Raw genomic sequence first — 18008 nt, 5'->3', positions numbered from 1 at the left:
ATAAAAGAATTATTTAAGGAGCAAAGGAATACAGTGAATTTAGCTCATTTTGTTTTCCAGTTCAGGGACTGGGCGATGCTCTTAAGGTGCCTTTTCTTCTATATGGCTTTGCTTTCAGAACACTTGCTTCCTAACAGCCCAGTCTGCGTCTCGTAGGGGTTCGTGGCTAGCTACTAGAAATGGCCGAAACTGTAGATTGGGTGTGGGGCGTGGGAACATTTCATTACTTGTAAAGTCATCTTGTTTCCTCCTTTGTTCAGTGCATCCTTCGATTCTACTGTTAGATTATGGGACGTAGACCGAGGAATTTGCATCCATACTTTGACAAAACACCAAGAACCTGTGTACAGTGTGGCTTTCAGCCCTGATGGCAGGTACCTGGCAAGTGGTTCTTTTGACAAATGTGTGCACATCTGGAACACACAGGTAGGTCTGTCACTTAAATCGTTGCACACTTTCGTAGTTACAAGGAAGCACTCGCCTGTGTAGATTCCTTTCTTCTCTTTGGTTGTCATTCCTTTTATGACATTAGTTCAGTTCTTAGTTTTTAAGTGAGTACTGTTTTTGAATTTATAGCCAAATAAAGATTGAAGCCAATTGAAGTTATGTTTTCCTAATGTAGACCAGAATTTGGAAGTGAATTTAGATTCTTGTTTTATAAGTTTTCCGACACTTTGCTGGCCTAAAATGTGAGAGTTTAAGATGCCTGTTTAGATAAATGATGTAATTTATTTATTTTCTAAAAGCCTTGTCTTTGAAAGAGCTATAAATGAGCAGTTAATAAAATGTACTAAGTTAGGACAAGGTTTTATGGCCGAACACAGTGATTTATCAGAAATAAACTTAAAACTATGCTGCCTTTGGAGGGACAATACTATATATATAGAGCGAGAGATCCTTTCCTAAAACACGGAAAATACAGCCAGCTGGTTTAATTTATTTCGTCGTCTCACCTATTTAGTGTTTATGCTCCATGTACTGTTTTGTTTTGTTTTTTAACAGCAGTCACTTGACTCTCCCTTCCCTCCCCTCCCCCAATTGGTGATCACTTCTTAGGTGGTCCTTGTGCACCCAGAGCAAAGCACTGTGAGCTCTTGCTCTTTCTGTAGCTGATCATCATAGTTGGACTATTTTGCATAAATCATCATTGTTACATGTAATTTTTAATTAAGTTACACATTCAGATGGTCCCCCCTGAACTCTAAAGTGTATGCACTGGGAAGTCTTAGGGCTCCCATTTTCTTCTTGGTCCCCTACAGGTAACTGTTAGTTTCTCTTTTCATTTATATTTTTAACTCCCATGGAATTGATTTTTATATACCTAATGTGAGGTAGAGATCTAATTTTGTATTTCCAATGGATAGCCAGTTGTCTCAATACTGGCTGTTATGTATTCTTTGCCTGTTTGATCATTTCACTTCTTTCATATGCATACACCGTGTTCCTACTATTGTGGTTGATAGCTTCTCTTGTACTGCATCGATAGATGTGTTTGTATATACCTCATCATTAGCATAGTTTTAATAACTATATAGGTACCCCTCACTCTTTTTTTCCCCTTCCTTAAAGTTTTATAATTTCTTTGTGAATATCTTCTTTTTTCTTAATTTATTTTGAAGTGCCTTATGGATCCTATTGTTAATCAGGAATGATATCTTTTTAAAAATATATTCCTTTTACTTACTAGTAGTTGCTCGTGTTTGGAACATTATGAATTTCGGCATATTGAGACTGAATCCACCCACCTCTCTGAGCTCTCTTATTACTTTTAAGTTTAGACGTCCCCCTTGGCTTTTCTCTAATCTTTTTGTTGTGATTTAATAACAGAGACTTTCTAGATAGAATCTGTCGATAATCTGTTGTGTACATTTTCAGTCACTTATTTACACCATTGTGAGAAAACCAATTTAAGTGAAATTTGGGTACAGAAGTAGAGGATTCTAATGGAGGGTACCTGTAGGCTCTTAGGGGCATTTGAGCAGCTATCCATACCACTTAGATGTATCACTGTTGTGTATCAAGAAAATACTTTTTTAAACTTTGAAAACAGTAAACTGCATCTGGTGAGTTTTTAGTGCAGTCATTGTCTTTTTTGTCATATATAAATCTGTTTGGTTTTTTTTTTTTTTTTTTTCCTTTCCTCACTTGGATTGTCATCCATATGATGTTACTTAAGCATTTCACAGGTAAATTGTTGAAGTCAGGTCTGAACACACACACACACACACACACACACACACACAGATTTAAGTATGCTGATGATCCCCTGGGCTCTGTTAATGGTATAGCTCTAGCTTGTTGATCATGCTCTTTTGGTTCAGTTATAGCCTAATTTGAGCTTAGAAATTGCTAAGTGCTTTTGGAAGAAAGTTGTTTTTTTTAAACCCCAAAGCATACCATCCTGTAGATTTTACTTCCTGTGCATCAACAGATTTCAGATTTTGTTGGTACCATTCTTTTCTCCTAATTAACGATGGAAATATACTCAAGACCTACCATACTCACGGTTTTTCATTAATCTTTTAAATTGTAAGAAACTTTACATAGGAGAAAAAAACAGTTAAACCTTTCTGATGTGATCAGCTGTAGCAGTGCCCTCTGGTTTCCGCAGCATTCGTAGAACGACTTTGAAGAGGAAAGTGAGGGAGGAGAGGCCTCTGGCTTAGTAATTACCATAGGATTGGCTGTCTGAGGAGCCATTCACAGGATCCCTGTCTTGCTGCCACGTTGTTTTTAGGTAGATCTGCTACCTCTAGTTGGACCTTTCTAGGGTTATCTATCATAAAGCTGAGAGATCCTGCTTTGTCAGGACACACCACCAGGAGCGTATTTTTCATTATTTTCCAGTTTCTCACAGCAGAACCTCTGAACTTAGCCCTGTTAAATGACTAGTTTTCCTAGGACAATATATATATATTTTTTTTTACTGAGTTTTAATTATTCAGTGGTAGCTGAATAATTTTGGTTTCCTTTTTTTTTTTTTTTTTTTTTTTTTTAATCCCTTGTAGTTTAGGACTACTCTGTAAACAGAAAGTAACAGACTTACACTGAAATTGTCTTTACTGGTTTATTGCTTTCTCTTTAAGATGTTTTATCAAAGAAATTCTGACTTAATTTTCTCTCTCTACGTGTTGGCCAAACTCATGCGTCCTTCAACAACAACCAAAAGTTCTTTCAAGTCATGCATTGAATGTTTACTCCATTTTTAACTATCAAAGAGGCCAAAGATACCTTCACTAAGAACAGTTATCAATACTGGAGAAACTGAGTGTGTGAGTTTGTATGTGTGTGTGAGAGAGAGATCTGTTGAGAGCAGGCAACTATTATCTTTTTATAGAAGGATCATCAAATTTCTGGTGTTTCAAAACTTGTAATTCATTTTACAGTCAAAGCTAAGTTCTCTCTCTGATTGTTAGAAATCACGCCATATAATATTTTACCTCAGTATTTGGAATTATATAATGTATGTTCTCATTTTTAAGGATCTGTTTGTTTTTTGTTTTTTGTTTTTTTTTTCATTTTTTTAGACAGGTGCTCTAGTTCACAGCTATAGGGGAACAGGTGGAATTTTTGAAGTTTGCTGGAATGCAGCAGGAGACAAAGTTGGAGCCAGTGCATCAGATGGTTCAGTAAGTATAACAAAGTATTTCCAAGGGAGTGGGTGTGTGAGCATAGTAAATAAATGTGGTTTATTGTTGTCGTGACTACAAAGTCTTCTTTTCCAAATAAATTTTATGGTATTGATATTTTTTTTTTTTACACTGAGGGCTGTGTATCTTTTATGTTTATTTCATTCAAATACTCTAAACAAAATATAGGCTGTGTTTGCCAAAAGAGTATCTGCATAACCAGGGAGTAGACAGTTATTCAGTTATTTTTAATGTGTAAACCTTCGTTAATGAAATTGAGCATAGAAGAATACCACTTTCTGAGAGAGATTTGAATTTGTAATGCCTATTTCTACCTTGTCTCCCTTGCAGAAGAGTGTTGGTGGCCCAGGGAAGGGGGAGTAGAGGCAGTTGAGTCCTGCATTGAGGAATGTGTGATACTGAGAGACTTGCCGGATGAGGTTGGCCAAGTCTTTATAGAAATACTAGTTTTGGCTTCCAAAGCTCTGAAAGCAAAGGGAAAAATGGAGAGGGTATTAGCCGTTAGCTATTTTCTGAAGCTGTAGCTTAATATAATCTGAAGTATCTTTCATTGAGGTCCAGAACATAGGAAGTGCTCTTATTTTGAGTGTATTTTTTCTGGTTTTTTAATGAACAGAGAGTAAATCTTCAAAATTTTAGCCGTGGCTCTTTCTCTGTAGTGTTAGCCCACGGTGGCTTCCTCCATCTCTTAGATGATTTTTCTGATTTCTGTTGGTTAAGTGCCCAGTGCCACGATTACTGTTGCTTTACCAGCTTTGTGAACTAGGAAGTAAAAATAGATTTTCAACCGTACCATAGAAACGTTAAACTGAAAACGTACAATGAATTTCTTAACACACTGGTTGATTATTTTAATTTCTTACAGGTTTGTGTGTTAGACCTTCGGAAATAGCGCTACTAGTTGGAAGCCATGGACCGACTATGAATGTGTACATAGCCAAAATGACTGTCCCTGACCCATGTACTGCTATAGTCCCACTTGAACCATGGCCAGTCCACTACAGCCAAATCTAAAAGAAATATATACATACAGTGTATATAAACAAAATTGCACCCTGAAGATGACAGAATTTTGTCACAGCTTGTGAATTCTGTTCACCAAGTGCTGGAATCTAATCTGCTGTGCCCCTAAAATAGCATTTAGAAGTTTTGGATATGAAAAACAGAAGACAGAAAGAAATATGCGTTATAAAAGCAGCCCATATGTGTACCAGTTTTTGGATACTAATGACAGCCTTGTTTCTCCCCTTTGAATCAGAAGACACCATGGATTATATTCTTTTTTCCCTTCAGTAGTTGAGCAGTTTGTATGTACAGAGAAAATGGACTTACAAAAACTTGCAGCAGTAGTTTGTTCTTGCTTTTAAACTTTGTTTTTGGTTTAGTTTATGGATGCATGAAGTAAGGGAGTGAATCAGTTTCTTGTTTATATTTTTTTCACCTTTTAAACAAAAAAATTCTTAAAAATATTTTAATGCATTCTTTTGAAGAGATAGATGTTTGGTACATTTTATGGCTCCCAGAGCATATATTCAATTGGTGCATGTTGTGGAAGGGGGAATTGGAAATTGAATGAAAATATATGACTTTTGGTCATGTCAATCTGTAAGACACACAGTAAAAGGATATTATGCTCTGTTTTTTTTTTGTTTGTTTGTTTGTTTAGTTTTTGTTTTTTGTTTTGTTTTGTTCTTTTTTGGTGATGTGGCTTAAATGCAATAGTTTCTTTTTGGGGACATATTTCTGCCAATTAAAGACTAGAAGGGCACAATTTTTTTTAATACCATAGAGAAGATGCATAAAAAAAATCTTCTGATGTTTTGTAGCCATAACTAAATTATGGTTAAAATGTGCACTATTGTGAAAAGGAGCAAAGTAGGTTTGGGGTTTTTTTGTTTGTTTGTTTTGCTTTGTTTTTTAAGAGATTAAAATGTTTCTGGATAAGGATTAGCTTCTCAAAGTGTCCATCATTCTGTGTAGAAGCTTAAATATGTAATGTAACCAAACTCCAGTATTAAAAAAAATCTCTCATGTTTTTTTCTTTATATAAAGCAAGATTATGGCATATAACACTGCCATTACATGGCAAAATGTTTGCTACCTTAGTTTAAAAACAATCTTTAAAACAAAAGACTTGCTTCAAGGTGTTTTTAAATAGCAGTGATTCAGAATTCAAAAACAAAAAAAGTATAATTGCACTAACCTCCCTGCTGCTCTGATTCTGCATTCGTGGTACTTGTGACTACATTTTTTTTTTCAAATACAAATAGATTGAAGCTGCTATTTTTTTTTTTTTTTTTTAGTAATCACTACTATATCATGTCTTTTACTCTGTTTATAATATCAAGTATTTTCTGAAAGATCTAGGTATCAGAGCAAACCTCTTCTTGTGTTCATGCAGCTAAAAGCTAAAATACACAGAATTCGCAAATGATAGCACGGGGCCGTGTTTATATGTGTGACTAACAGGGTTTGTCGTGATTAATGTAAGTAAGTATCCACAGGTGTCAATTTTGAAGAGAATAGTTGTCAAATTTATATCTCAAAGATTTTAATTAAGGAGTTGCTTATTATTAAGCTTAGCAAATTTATAACACTATTTCCGTCACTAATTACTTTGAGGCCTTTACTACTAAAACTTTAACCTATGTTTTAAGTTGAAGTGGAAACCAATTTAACCCAAGTAATGCAGCTTTGATTTTCAGCATTTGTTGTTTTGCTGTTTCTACAAAACAGCACTGATTGAAGCAAGTCTTGGTTTTACTAAGGTAGGATAGCATTTGCTATTGGTAAAGAGAATAAATACACTTAATTTCACAGTACATTGTTACATGTACCCCAGTTATTGTTAGTGGGGACTATGATACTGTAATAATATTTTTAAAAATTCACATCCAGAGAGGCAGTCATTCATGATGGTTTTGTGCCAGCTGTTTTTAGGGTTTTGGATCACATTATAGATATTTAGAACTATTACCCTGTGACTTATGTAGGAAACCTAATATGCTGAGTATCTGGCACTTGAAATCCTGCTTTTATTGCTAGAGGTCCACATCTATGGTTGACCTCTGTTGTTGTTTAAAAAAAAATAAATAAAAATTTAAAAATCTGTGCAATAATTTTTAAATGTGCTCCCAGGAATAGACACAAATGTTTTGAGTAGATTTAAGCTGCATTTTCCTTTAGTGATGCATCTGTCAATTGCACTGAATTTAAATCTGAAAGTCAGAGGTGATTATTGATAGTACTTTTGTATTTTGATATGGACAATTTATTCATTTGCATACAGTTATTGACTCTTTTTTTCCCCAGCTGATTAAAAGATAGTCAAGAAGTTCTGCAGTATAGCTGCCAAAGTAGACAGCTACATTTTGATGGTGTTGTCACCTTTTCTTTCTTTTTTTTTTTTCTCTTTAGCTATTTTACGTAAGCATAATAGCCACAATAGGACATATAAAAGATTATAAATACAGAGCTTTATTATCCTGAAGTCTTGGGTCTTTTAAGTATAAACTTTATCGGAAAGGTATCCATTTTGTAGGGTTGGGTTCTTTATGAGCATACAGTTGTTTATTTTTGCTGCTGTTCTCAACATCATCATTGCCTGCTGATGTGCCACGATGCTGCTCCAGTAGACAAAAGTAAGATTGCCTCTAATTTGAGCAGTAACTTGATTGTAGGAGACCAGGTTTCACGCCTGCACAATTCTGTATTTGAGGTCCTTGGCTCATTTTTCCTTCCTTTTTTTCTAAGAACTTACTCCTGAAGATCAACGGATTCCAGTAGATTTCCTACGGTATTCATTGTGTATCGTTGTTGTATAAGCTACTGTAAGAAACTTATGAGGAAAAATAGAAAGGAAAACTTGAATGCATAGAGTACTCGTTGGTTAAAGTAGAATAAAGAGCGAGCAGCTGTCACTCTTAAACTTCATACAGGAAGATCTGTTTTCTTCTCCATGTAGGAAATCCCTGTACCTCCTTCTATTTGTTCGATCCCCATTTCTGTCGTTGATCAGATACCATCATTGACTTTCAAATGACTTTTAGAAGTGGCAACTTTTAATTTCTTAATAGATTTTAGAGTATATCGAATTCTGTTTTAATTAATAATTCTCTAGGTAAGTATGTTTTAGGATTAAACACCTTTTACAGATACTGAAAGTGCCTCCTTTTGTGGTGTAAAAAACAAATTATGGTGCAAAAAGTAATTATTAGATTGAATTACATGAAGGTTTTTTGCTTTTTGACATATAAAAATGTCAAGAGAAAGGCCAAAGATTTGTACTTTTTCACTTATAAAGCACTCCTTTTTTCCTTAAACTTCTTTCTGTCAAATTAGATTTAATGAGAGAGTACTATTTTTAAGGAGCTATCTGTTTATGTAGAATGATTTTGTTAAGAGTAATGTAAACTATTATCGCATAGAGGCCTGAAGAGGAGTATGCATTTTTGCTATTTTAAAGGAATCACAAATGACTGTCCTTATGTGAGCAAAAATGTTACGTTTTACTAGATAAGCAGAAAAATAAATCTCAAATGCAGTGCCGTTTACTCTTTTCAAAACCGTTTTCATCTTCTTAAGCACATTGTACATTTCTACAAAACCTGCATTTATCCTCACATGCTAAGGGTGGTACTTGCATTTGGTGAATCACTGGTGACTGTTTCCACAGAAATTCTATTTCAGTGGACCAACATTGTGGCATGGCAGCAAATGCCAACATTTTGGGGAATAGCAGCAAATCTACAAGAGACCCTGGTTGGTTTTTTGTTTGTTTGTTTTCGTTTTTCCTTCTGAATCAGCAGGGATGGAAGGAGGAGAGCGTAGGGAAGTTACAAATGACTCCTTCCGGTAGTAGCTCTGAAGTGTCACATTCTATCCATTTTTTTTTTTAACATGATTCTAGTTAAGTGTAGAAGAGAGAAAAAAGAGGAAGTGTTCACTTTTTTAATACACTGATTTAGAAATTTGATGTCTTATATCGGTAGTTCTCAAGTATTAATAGCATTCTTTATTTCTGCCTTTACGTTGACAGTGTTGAAGCAGGGTGAATAACTAGGGCATATACATATTTTTTTTTTTTTTTCCTAGTAAGCCGTTTCACGATGTTTTCTTTGGAGTTTCTGCATAAGTTCAAGGAAACATTCTGCATGTTGTATCTAAGTCTGATGTACTTACCCATCTCATTAAAAGCAAACACAGGCTGCGTTTTGTGGCTCTGTGGCCCCTAAATACAGAAGTAATTCTCTTCTTTCCTGACTTTGACATTGTAGCTATGATGTTCTGATTTTGATTTTGGCAAATCCTTTGGGTCTAATTCTGTGAGCCTACCTATAGCACTGGATTAAAATGTCTGCATCATTTCTTTAGTTATCCAGCTAACTTTAAAACTGTTGTAAAAGTGTAAACCAGCCCATGACAGTTTTTTGTACCTGTTAAAGAACGTTCTTGTTCAGTTTTCATGATTCTTGTGTAAGGAAGACTGATCTAGATGTTCTCTGCTGTCCTGGACCATGTTAATTACACTCACAATGTACTTTGGTTCCACATCACAATGATTTGTCCCCAATGACCCTTTTATCCTTTCTAGGCACATTTTTGTTGTTGTCGTTGTTGTTGCAGTTTCCCTTTGCATTGTATTGCTTTGACAACTGTAATTTGAATCAGATCTGAAAGAGGTCCAGAATAAAATATATTTTGATATTATGTTGGCTGTGTACATATATGAAACCTTTGATATCTATGTAGTTTGTACAGACTATTTACTAGTCAAGTAAAGAGAGGGATGCTATCTCTTGTTTACAATTTCTTGTTTACATTTTAATTGCATTTACTCCTCCGATGTTCTATTGTAGAATAAACTTTTTTTGCTCTGAGTTAGCCTTCATGACATAACAACATGTCTATTCTCTCCCATACTGGTGTCTAATCAGCCGTAACAACTGCCATCGGAACCCAAACCACTGTTTCCCCCCGAGTGTTTTGTTTTCTAAGATAGATACTTTAAGCCCGTAGATAAAAATTACAAATTTTACTATTTTATTACTTCTCACAGGAGATGAGATTTTTTTAAATGAAGGGATTATTTACTATTTTTATTAAAGAATAATAGAGCATTTAACCAGCTAAGAAGTAACAATCGCTTTTGAATTATTTTGGAAAATAATACTGTATTTAAAGGACATCGCTTCACATAAACTAAAAGAGACCTCAGATTCATTTGCTTTAGTGTGCAAGTTGAGCACAAAACTGCGTGTCTATGTTGCTGAAGATTTTAGGGCAGGATTCTCAACTTTTCCCTAGTGACATTTTTTTCTTCATATAAACCTCTTCTAATGTAGTAACTTTCTTCCTTAGCCAGTTGCTTGTGTTGCTAACGAACCTTACAATTTGAGGAACGATACCAGGCACCTTCCGGTTTAAATGAATCCCAGCTCTTCAGAGTTACTTAGAGCCTTTTTACAAGAATCGTTGAGCACATTTTGTTTTGTTTTGTGTGGGTGTGTGTTTCTTCAAAAAAAAAAAAAAAAAAAAAACCTATTCTTCAGGTCTTCGGCCTTTCCCCTTCATGTCCTTAAGTAGAAACTAACACAGGCATAGACTTGTCATGTTTTATTAAGTGATAAGTTTTTGCATTTGCCAGAACTGACGACCTTTCATTTTCCAAGGGTTAACTTTTATTGCATGGCATAGATTAATCATAGTCTGCATCCTACACTTTCAGAAAGTGTGGGACTACTGAGGATTATGATCCATCTAAGCTTAAGGTAAAACCAAATCAGTTTGAGTAAGTCATAGAAGTGGTTCTTTTTAATCTCCCAGTTCTTCTACTTGGCAGTAGACCAGATTTTTCACCTATTAGGCACAGTAGCAGGTGAAAGTTTACTATTTCCCCAGTATATTCATTTGCAAAATTCAGTGGAGGAAAAGACACTATGGACAGATGTATGGTGCTTTTCTCTGCTGTACAGAGCTCTCTGTCAACAATGAAATGTTAACCCTATGCTACTTTTTCTGCATGTTTCTTCTTAAATGTCATATCTCAATGCTTATTTGTCCTAACCTGTAATATTTTTGTATTAAATTTTTTAGGAGTTCCTTGTAATTTCTTTATAATTTAAAATATATTAAACACAAAGTGTTTTAGTAAAGCACAGAAGACCATTATTAATGTTTCGTGGTTGTTGGGTTCGTATGATCACTCATGCAAACGATTCACATTTTAAGACATAGGACCAGTGGGATGGAATCTACGCAGAAAAAGAGAATTCCTTTTTCTTTTTTTTTTTTTTTTTTAAGTTAGTATGTTCTACTAGTCCAGTGTCAGGGCGGGCTGCTTCAAAGCGTAGGTTATAGGGCCACGGGGCAGGACCACGTTAGAGGAATCCCAGCGCAGAGTGGCCACCTCAGGGAGTCGAAGTCTTGCATTAAAAGTCCAGTCACGCTGAACTCCGTCGGAGACGTTGGGAAGCCTCCTGTGTCAGAATCTCTCGTGTTTGAATGAAGGGGTTTTGGAAGATCTGCCCGTTGCCCGGCCCCCTTCCCATAGGCCTTTATGACTCCACTTGGGGTACCTCCCTGACGGCGTCCGTGACGAGGCTTCCGCAGCGCGGGCACCCGAGGGGCCGTTGACCCCAGGAGGGTGCGGGGCAGCTCCCCTGGCGCAGACACCCAGGAGGGCCGGGGCCTCCAGCCAGGCGACCCCGGGACCTGCCCTTGTAGCTGATGCCGTGAGCTGCCAGTGTCCCCGGTTAAGGGGCTGGAGTATTCTAGCGTGTGGAAGGAAGCAGGAAGTCGTGCAAATGTGGGATCGTGTCCACGATAAACCCGGACTACGTTAGAGGTAAGTCGACGTCTGACGTGCATTATCCACGAGTCCCTTAAGACTAAAATAGAGCCCTTGGCCCTCCTCTGAGCTTCTATGATAGAGCCCTGGGGATGTGTGCCCGAGGGGACGGTGGGGGGCGAGGGGACAGTGGGGGGCGGCTGGGGAGGGGAGAAGGGGGGCAGGGGAGGGGGGAGAGGGAGCCATCTGGGGGGGGAGCCGGGGAGGGGGGGCTGTGCACCGGCTGAGTGTTCTAGGACGTGTGCTTGTGAAGAGTGGGAAAGCCCTGAGCCTGCGTGGCCATGGCCCAGCCCGTCCCTTAGTGAGGCCACTGTTAGTATCTTGTCCTCGCAAACGTTTGCGGCTCCAAAAAAGGGGGCGGCCCAGAAGTGCAAGTGGGGCTGCCTTCTCCGTGGAGCCCTCGGGTCGCCCGCCCGGGTGGCCGCCGGGGGTCGGGCCTGCAGGGCAGCTGCTGCTGGGGACGCAGCGGGCGGCTGACACTCCGGGGGCCCGCCATCCCCTGCTGCCCTTTTTTTCAAGATTTTATTTATTTGTTAGAGACCCAGGGTGCGAGGCAGGGACGCAGGCAGAGCAGCAGGCCCTGCGGGGAGCGCGCCGCGGGACTCGACCCCGGTCACGGCCTGGGCCCGGGCGCCCTCCACCCCCCTGTGCCTTAACCCAGTCTTTCCCCAAAAGGAGCCCTTGCGAGTGTGTAAGCGAGTGTGTGAGCGGGAGACTCCTTGGGAAGCGTCACTCGCGGAGTCACTGGGCGTGCGCCCCGAGGACGAGAGTGACCCCGGCCAGGAGACCCTGGGGGGCGTTCCCAGAACACTAGGCCGCTGTCCCCAGCAGAGGAAGGACCGGCTGTGGGGGACGCACAGGCCCAACCACAGACCGCGGGGACCCGCCGGAGGGGCGTCCGCTGCCCAGCGGCTGCCAGCCGGGTTCCTAGGCCGCAGGCGGCAGCCCAGCTCGTCGCCCTCTTCTGGAACTTCCTAGGATGCCGTTTTTATGCACTTCACCCTCTCGAGTCTCGGGGTCCCCTTCAGCTGCCTTCACGCGTAGGTGAGGGTGGGACATCTGGGCGTGTCCCGCGGCGTGTCCACCACTGGCCTAGGGGCACGAGCAAGGAGAGGCCCCGGGTCCCGCCGAGCCGGGCAGTGGGTCGAGAAGCGCTTGAGCTCGCCGTTGCCCAAGCTCGTGTGTTGGGGGGGGGGGGCAGTAGGCAACCCTGGGAGCCCGGGTGCCCCAGCAGGTGCCCACGCCGCTCCTAGAGCCCCGTCTCCGGGACGCTGGCTGCGGGTTCGTGCCCCGCCTGCGTACTTGCTGGAAGTCCCCGCGGGTTCCAGAGGCCTGGCGCGTCAGCCCCCCTGCCTGACCGGGTCCCCAGGTGCACCCCGCGGGAGAGCTGGCCAACGGGTGGGTCCGTGCCACCTCCCCTCCCCACCCTGCTGGTCCCCGAGCGCCCGGGATGCGGGGAGGACGGTCCCCGGGAGGTGCGGACACGGCTCCGGGTCGGGCGGAGCTCAGGGGCTCCCGCGTGATGGGCCACGGCCCGGCTCAGGCTGCACGGCCGGTCCGGGGGCAGCGCGGGCCACGCAGCAGCGTCCGCACCCGCTCCGGAGGGGCCCGGCCGTGCAGGGCGACCAGGGGACCCGCGGGGCACCACGCTCCCCCGACTCGTGTCCTGGGCCCGGGCGTGGAGGATGCGCAGGTGCGGCTCCCCCAGGGCTGGCCTGCCCGTGGCTGGCGGGCCCGGGGCGCACGGTTCTGCCTCCAGGCCGGGCTCCCGCGGCTGCACCCCCAGGACGCTGCGCCCTCGCGGCTCCTTCGCTCCTCACAACGCCCCCCTCCACCCCGACCCCGGGAGCTCTGCGCCCCTCAGCCCTCCCCTTGCCCCTTGCGTCAGGAAGGCTGAGGTCGTGGAGCAACACTCGGGGCCCAGCCCAGGTGCGCAGCTTTCCAGGGGCTCCAGTGGGTGGAGGGGACACGGGCGCCCGGGGTGGGGGGCAGCCGGGACGGTGGGCGCCCGCAGGACACGTGTGCCGGGCGGCTGGGGGCATCGCACGGGGCAGCTCAGGCCCCAAGGCCGGGGCAGCTGGGGGCGGCTGGGGGGTGGGGGCTCCAGACGGGGCAGCTGGGGGGGGGGGCTCTGGGCAGGGGGCAGCTCCCCGCCGTGACACAACCGCTCACGTCCCAGGCAGCAGGGACCCCACAGAGCAGCTGGGACTCCAGGGCCCGGAGCCTGGGCCCCACCTCGCCGCATCCTCAGCGGCCCTGCGGGAAACAGGCCCCCCCTCAGGCCCGCGGGGCAGCACGGCCCCTGCCTGGAGCGCCCCTTCCCTTGTCGCTTCCCGTGAGCCCATCATGCCCGGCGCCTCCGGGAAACAAGCCCCCCACCTGCTCGGGGACCCCCACCTGCTTAGGGACCCTCACCTGCTCTGGGAGGGCCTCCCACCTGCTCAAGGCCCTTCCATCTGCTCAGGGAGGGCCCCCCACCTGCTCGGGGAGGGCACCCCCAGCTGCTCCACGGGCCTCCCACCTGCCCGGGGCCCTCCCTGCCCTGCCGGGGTGGGAGAAGGGCTGCGTGGGGCCGCTCACCCTGAGCCCGCAGGCAGGTGCTGGCTCCGCCTGTCCCGGCCCCCCAGGGCCTGCAGCCGCGCGGGGACATCAGGGGCCCCATCGGGGTGAACGGGAGGCGGTCGTGACTGCACCAGTTTCCGAAGCTCCGCTCTTGCGAACGTGAACGTGGAAATAGTTTACTGGACAAACTGTCACTTACGATTGCATTTCGTTGGGGGGAGGCCCCCCCTAACCCAGGTCACCGCTTCGCGCATGAAGCCCGGGGGGCGAGAGGCCACGCGTGAGGGCGGCTCCCTCGTGTGCTGGGTCGGCATCTGCTCGCGTCTCGCCCCCCGCCTCGGCGACGTTCCCCTTCTTTTGCGTCCTCAAGAGTTGGAAAAGGCACTTTGAGAAGCCGGGCTGCGCCAAACATCCACGCCGTGACCTATTACTTACGGAAACGCGCCAGGAAATGCCGCAGTGAGAAGGGCCAGGCTTCCCGAGGCCCGGCCTCCCGCGTCCCCGGCCGCCACCTCGAGCTCCCGGCTTCCATCCGACGCCCGCATCGACATCGCTCGACATCGCGCTCACTCTGCTCTTCAGTGTCGGGTCACACTCCTGTTCCGGACACAGACCTTTCGCCCCGTGTCCTTGTCCCCCCCGTGACAGTCTTCGAGCCCCGTAGGATACTGCCCGGCGCGGGCCGGTGGGAGCCCACGCGACGACGGGGCCTGCTCCCCTGCTGGGCAGCCCCCGGGAGTCCTGCCGCCGCCTGGGCCGGGAGCCCGGGCCCAACCGCCGGGCGAGCTCTCCCCACGTCTCGCGGGCGACCCAGGCGCCACCCCCCTTCCCCACGTCTCGGGGCGTCTGCTTCAGAGAGGATCGTGCGGCGCTTGTGTCCTGGCCCTGAGGTCACCGGGTCACGCGGGCTCCGGAGGCCCTTGTCCCCACCATTAGGCGACCGCTGGCTTGTTTCCAGCCCCCGGTGCCCCGTTTACTCTCTCCACAGCCTTATAAAGCCGGGCCCTTTCTGGGGCGGGGCTGGCTCAGCTGGGCGCGGCGTCACTTCATCGTGTTTGGTCTTGTTTGTGGGCCCGCGGCAGCTGGGGGATGGCCTGGCTCCTGGACGGTCACACCACCGAGGCCTCCCCCTGCCCGGGACACCTGGGCCCGGACGCCGGCCGCACTCGTCCATGTGTGTCGCTCGCCTGGAGCCTCCCAAAGCTCCGGAGGGGGGCAGCTGTCGACCGTGTCACCTCCTCCGCCCCCGGGAACGACGTCCCCCTGCTCCACATCCCGGCCTGCCCGGCAGGGTCAGTCTTAAAAAAAAATTGTCTTTTGAATCATTTTAAATTTACAGAAGAGTCCCCAGGACGGTCGTTGAGTCCAGGAGCTTGGGGGACAGCGTGCGGGCCGCTGGGGCCTGTGGCCGGCGTCCCCGGGACAGGACACTCGCTCTCCGCAGCGGAACCAGGAGACCAACGTCGTCGTCCCACTGAGCGAAACTGCGGCTTAGTTAGGTGCCCCGGCTGCCCCAGCAGCGTCCTCTCTCAGCGCCGGGCGGCCACAGCCTCCTCCGACCTGGGCCTGTGTCCCCAGTGTCCCCGCTGCCCGCCGTGTCTGAGGAAGTTCATAGACGCTGCCTGTCGAGCGGGGTTGGCTCCCCGTTTGCTCAGGACCGAGGGCGTCGCGGGCCCGGGGGGCGACAGGGCGAGGCCTGGCCCCCTGGGAGTGGCAGCGTCCTGGGGGCGCCGCAGCATGATCCGAGGGGACACGAGCGTCAATCATCTGGGGGGACTTCCCGTCGTCGTGTTCCGCTCTCTAGAAGTGACGCGCTGAACCCCGGGGATCGTGCTCGGGGGAGAAGAGCGGCCCGCGGGGAGGGAGGACCCCCAGGCACCCCGGGGCGAGGCCGGAGCCCGGCGGCAGAGTGGACCCGCGAGGCTGGCGAGCGGTGAGCGCCCGGTTTCTCCGAGGGCGGCCTCCCCGCGCATCCGGCCTGCCCCGGGGCTGCTCTCGGGTTCGGGGTGCCTCTCCGGGCCCCTCGCCCCCTCGCATTCATTATTGGAATTCTGCGGGGAAGGCCTGTCCCTCCTCTCGTGTCGTGCTGTTTGACGACTCGTCCTTTGTACCACGAGGTGCACCCTTGGGGACCCCTTGGCACCACTTTGCCGTCAACGAGCCGCGGGGACAAGCGCAGGGCCTACGCTCAGGAGAGGGCTTGGCTTCCTCCAGAAGTCAGTGGAGCCATCACACCCACACTCATTTATTTTACTTCATTCACTTGCTTTTTGTTTTTTTGTTTTTTTTTAAGATTTTATCTGTTTGGAGGCTGAGCTGCGGGGAGGGAGGCGCCAAGCAGACGCCCCGGCCGAGCGCGCAGCGGCCGCCGCTCCAGCCCAGGGCCTGGGGCCCGACCCGAGCGAGCGGAAAGCAGAGGGGCCGCTGCCCCACCTGGGCGCCCTGGTCACCGAGGGGGACAGGCCGCAGGACGGGGGGCGGGGGGCGCAGAGCCGGTCGCCCTGGGTCAGGCCCACAGCACCGGGGGCCCCGCGGAGGCAGTGGGTCCGGGGAGGACTTTGGGGCAGGGGCCTTGGCCCAACCTGGGGGTGACCCCCGTGGGGCGACCGTGGTCCCCATCCCCTCGGGCGGCCGAGCCCCTGCCCAGGCCACAGGGTCGGCCTAGACGAGTGCCCGGGCCCCCGGGGAGACAAGGCGCTTTCTCAGGCCTCGGAGGTGCCGCCCCAGGAGCTGGAGCCAAGCTCTGTCTTCGGACCAGACCGGCCCTTCCTGGCATCAACCTGCAGGTGTCCACCGGGTTCCTCAGGTCACGATCCGATGCGTCGTCACCTGGTGGCTCGCACGCTCCTTAGGGCGCGGGGATCCCCGCTTCGCCGCTGTGCCCTTCAGCACGCCTTAGCCTTAACCAACCAGCAGCCCCACCTTGCTGCTCGCTGACACTTCGAGGCTCTCCGAGGGTCTCTGCATTTTCTCCGCTCAGCTGTAGGGAAAGCCGTGTCTTCGAAGAGCTGTTCCCTTTGGAGGATGGTGCTTAGAAAACAGGGTCTGGGCCTGGGGCGCCCACCCGCGGGGAGGGGTGTCGGCCCACGGACGCGCAGCCTCCCCCTACCTGGGTGTATGGCTGGGGAGGCCTGGTGCACGCTGCTGGGGCCCCAATCCCACGTGGCCCGGCCCGGCCTCCGCCCGGGTCTACCTGCCACTTGTCTCCCGGGGCGGCCCCGCCCAGCTTCAATTTACTGACCTATTTATTCCCCTCGGGAAACGTGCCAGGCGGCCACTCGGTCCCTAACCTGTGTCCCCGTGTCAAACGGAAGCGGGTGACGGCTGTCCGGGGCCTCCGCTCGGCTCCTGCCCAGTGGGGCCCTGCGCCCGGTGCTGTCTGGAGCTCTCAGTCCCGGGGAGGCCCTGGGAAGCCCTGGACGCCCCCTCCGTGGACGCTCGGCAGTGATGGCTCTTGGTCTTAGGCCTCCTTACAGCAGCGTCCCCCTCTTTATGGGCCACCCCCCCCCCAGGAAGAGCCCAGGCGGGTGGAACAGCCCCACACAACAGCAGGTGCAGAGAAGGGCGAGGGCGCGGGGGCCGTGGGGCCGTGTGGGGGGCCCCACTTCCCGCCCTGCGAGTGCCCGTCCTGGGGGCAGGACCCGGGCCCGAGGTGCCCAGGGAACGCGCAGTTTGAAGGCAGCCGGAGCCTAAGGGCAGCAGCTGCAGGCGGGGAGGAGCGCCGGGCCTGAGCCCACGGCGGGGCTGCATGAGCCGGCCCGGGGATCGGGGGCGGGGGGGGCTCTGCTGCACCTCGGGAGCCCCCAGGCCCACCCGACACCCGACGGCCGCCCCGCAGCCCCCGCAGCTCCGCAGAGCTGCTCAAGCCCCTTCGGGCCCAGGGGCCGCGGGGGCCGCGGGGGCCGCGGGGGTGAGTCCCCCCGACTCCTGGAGTGATGTGATGCCCA

General features: G+C 48.5%; 1 protein-coding gene across 12 annotated transcripts in view; it reads left to right on the top strand.

Annotated features, from left to right (window-relative positions):
• Positions 1-9359, top strand: part of TBL1XR1 (TBL1X/Y related 1) — a 166420-nt gene extending 157061 nt beyond the window's left edge. For all 12 annotated transcript variants that reach the window (XM_077880391.1, XM_077880397.1, XM_077880388.1 and 9 more), the window contains 3 exons: positions 261-426; positions 3528-3629; positions 4516-9359. In XM_077880391.1, the coding sequence (XP_077736517.1) occupies positions 261-426; positions 3528-3629; positions 4516-4542 (295 nt within the window). In that variant the 3' untranslated portion in view covers positions 4543-9359. The remainder of the gene's footprint in view (positions 1-260; positions 427-3527; positions 3630-4515) is intronic.
• The last annotated feature ends 8649 nt before the right edge of the window (positions 9360-18008 follow it).

Source organism: Canis aureus, chromosome 31 (assembly GCF_053574225.1).
Source record: "Canis aureus isolate CA01 chromosome 31, VMU_Caureus_v.1.0, whole genome shotgun sequence".
NCBI lineage: Eukaryota > Metazoa > Chordata > Mammalia > Carnivora > Canidae > Canis > Canis aureus.
The sequence above is the reverse complement of the archived record's forward strand: the minus strand, read 5'-3'. Positions and strand labels throughout refer to the sequence as shown.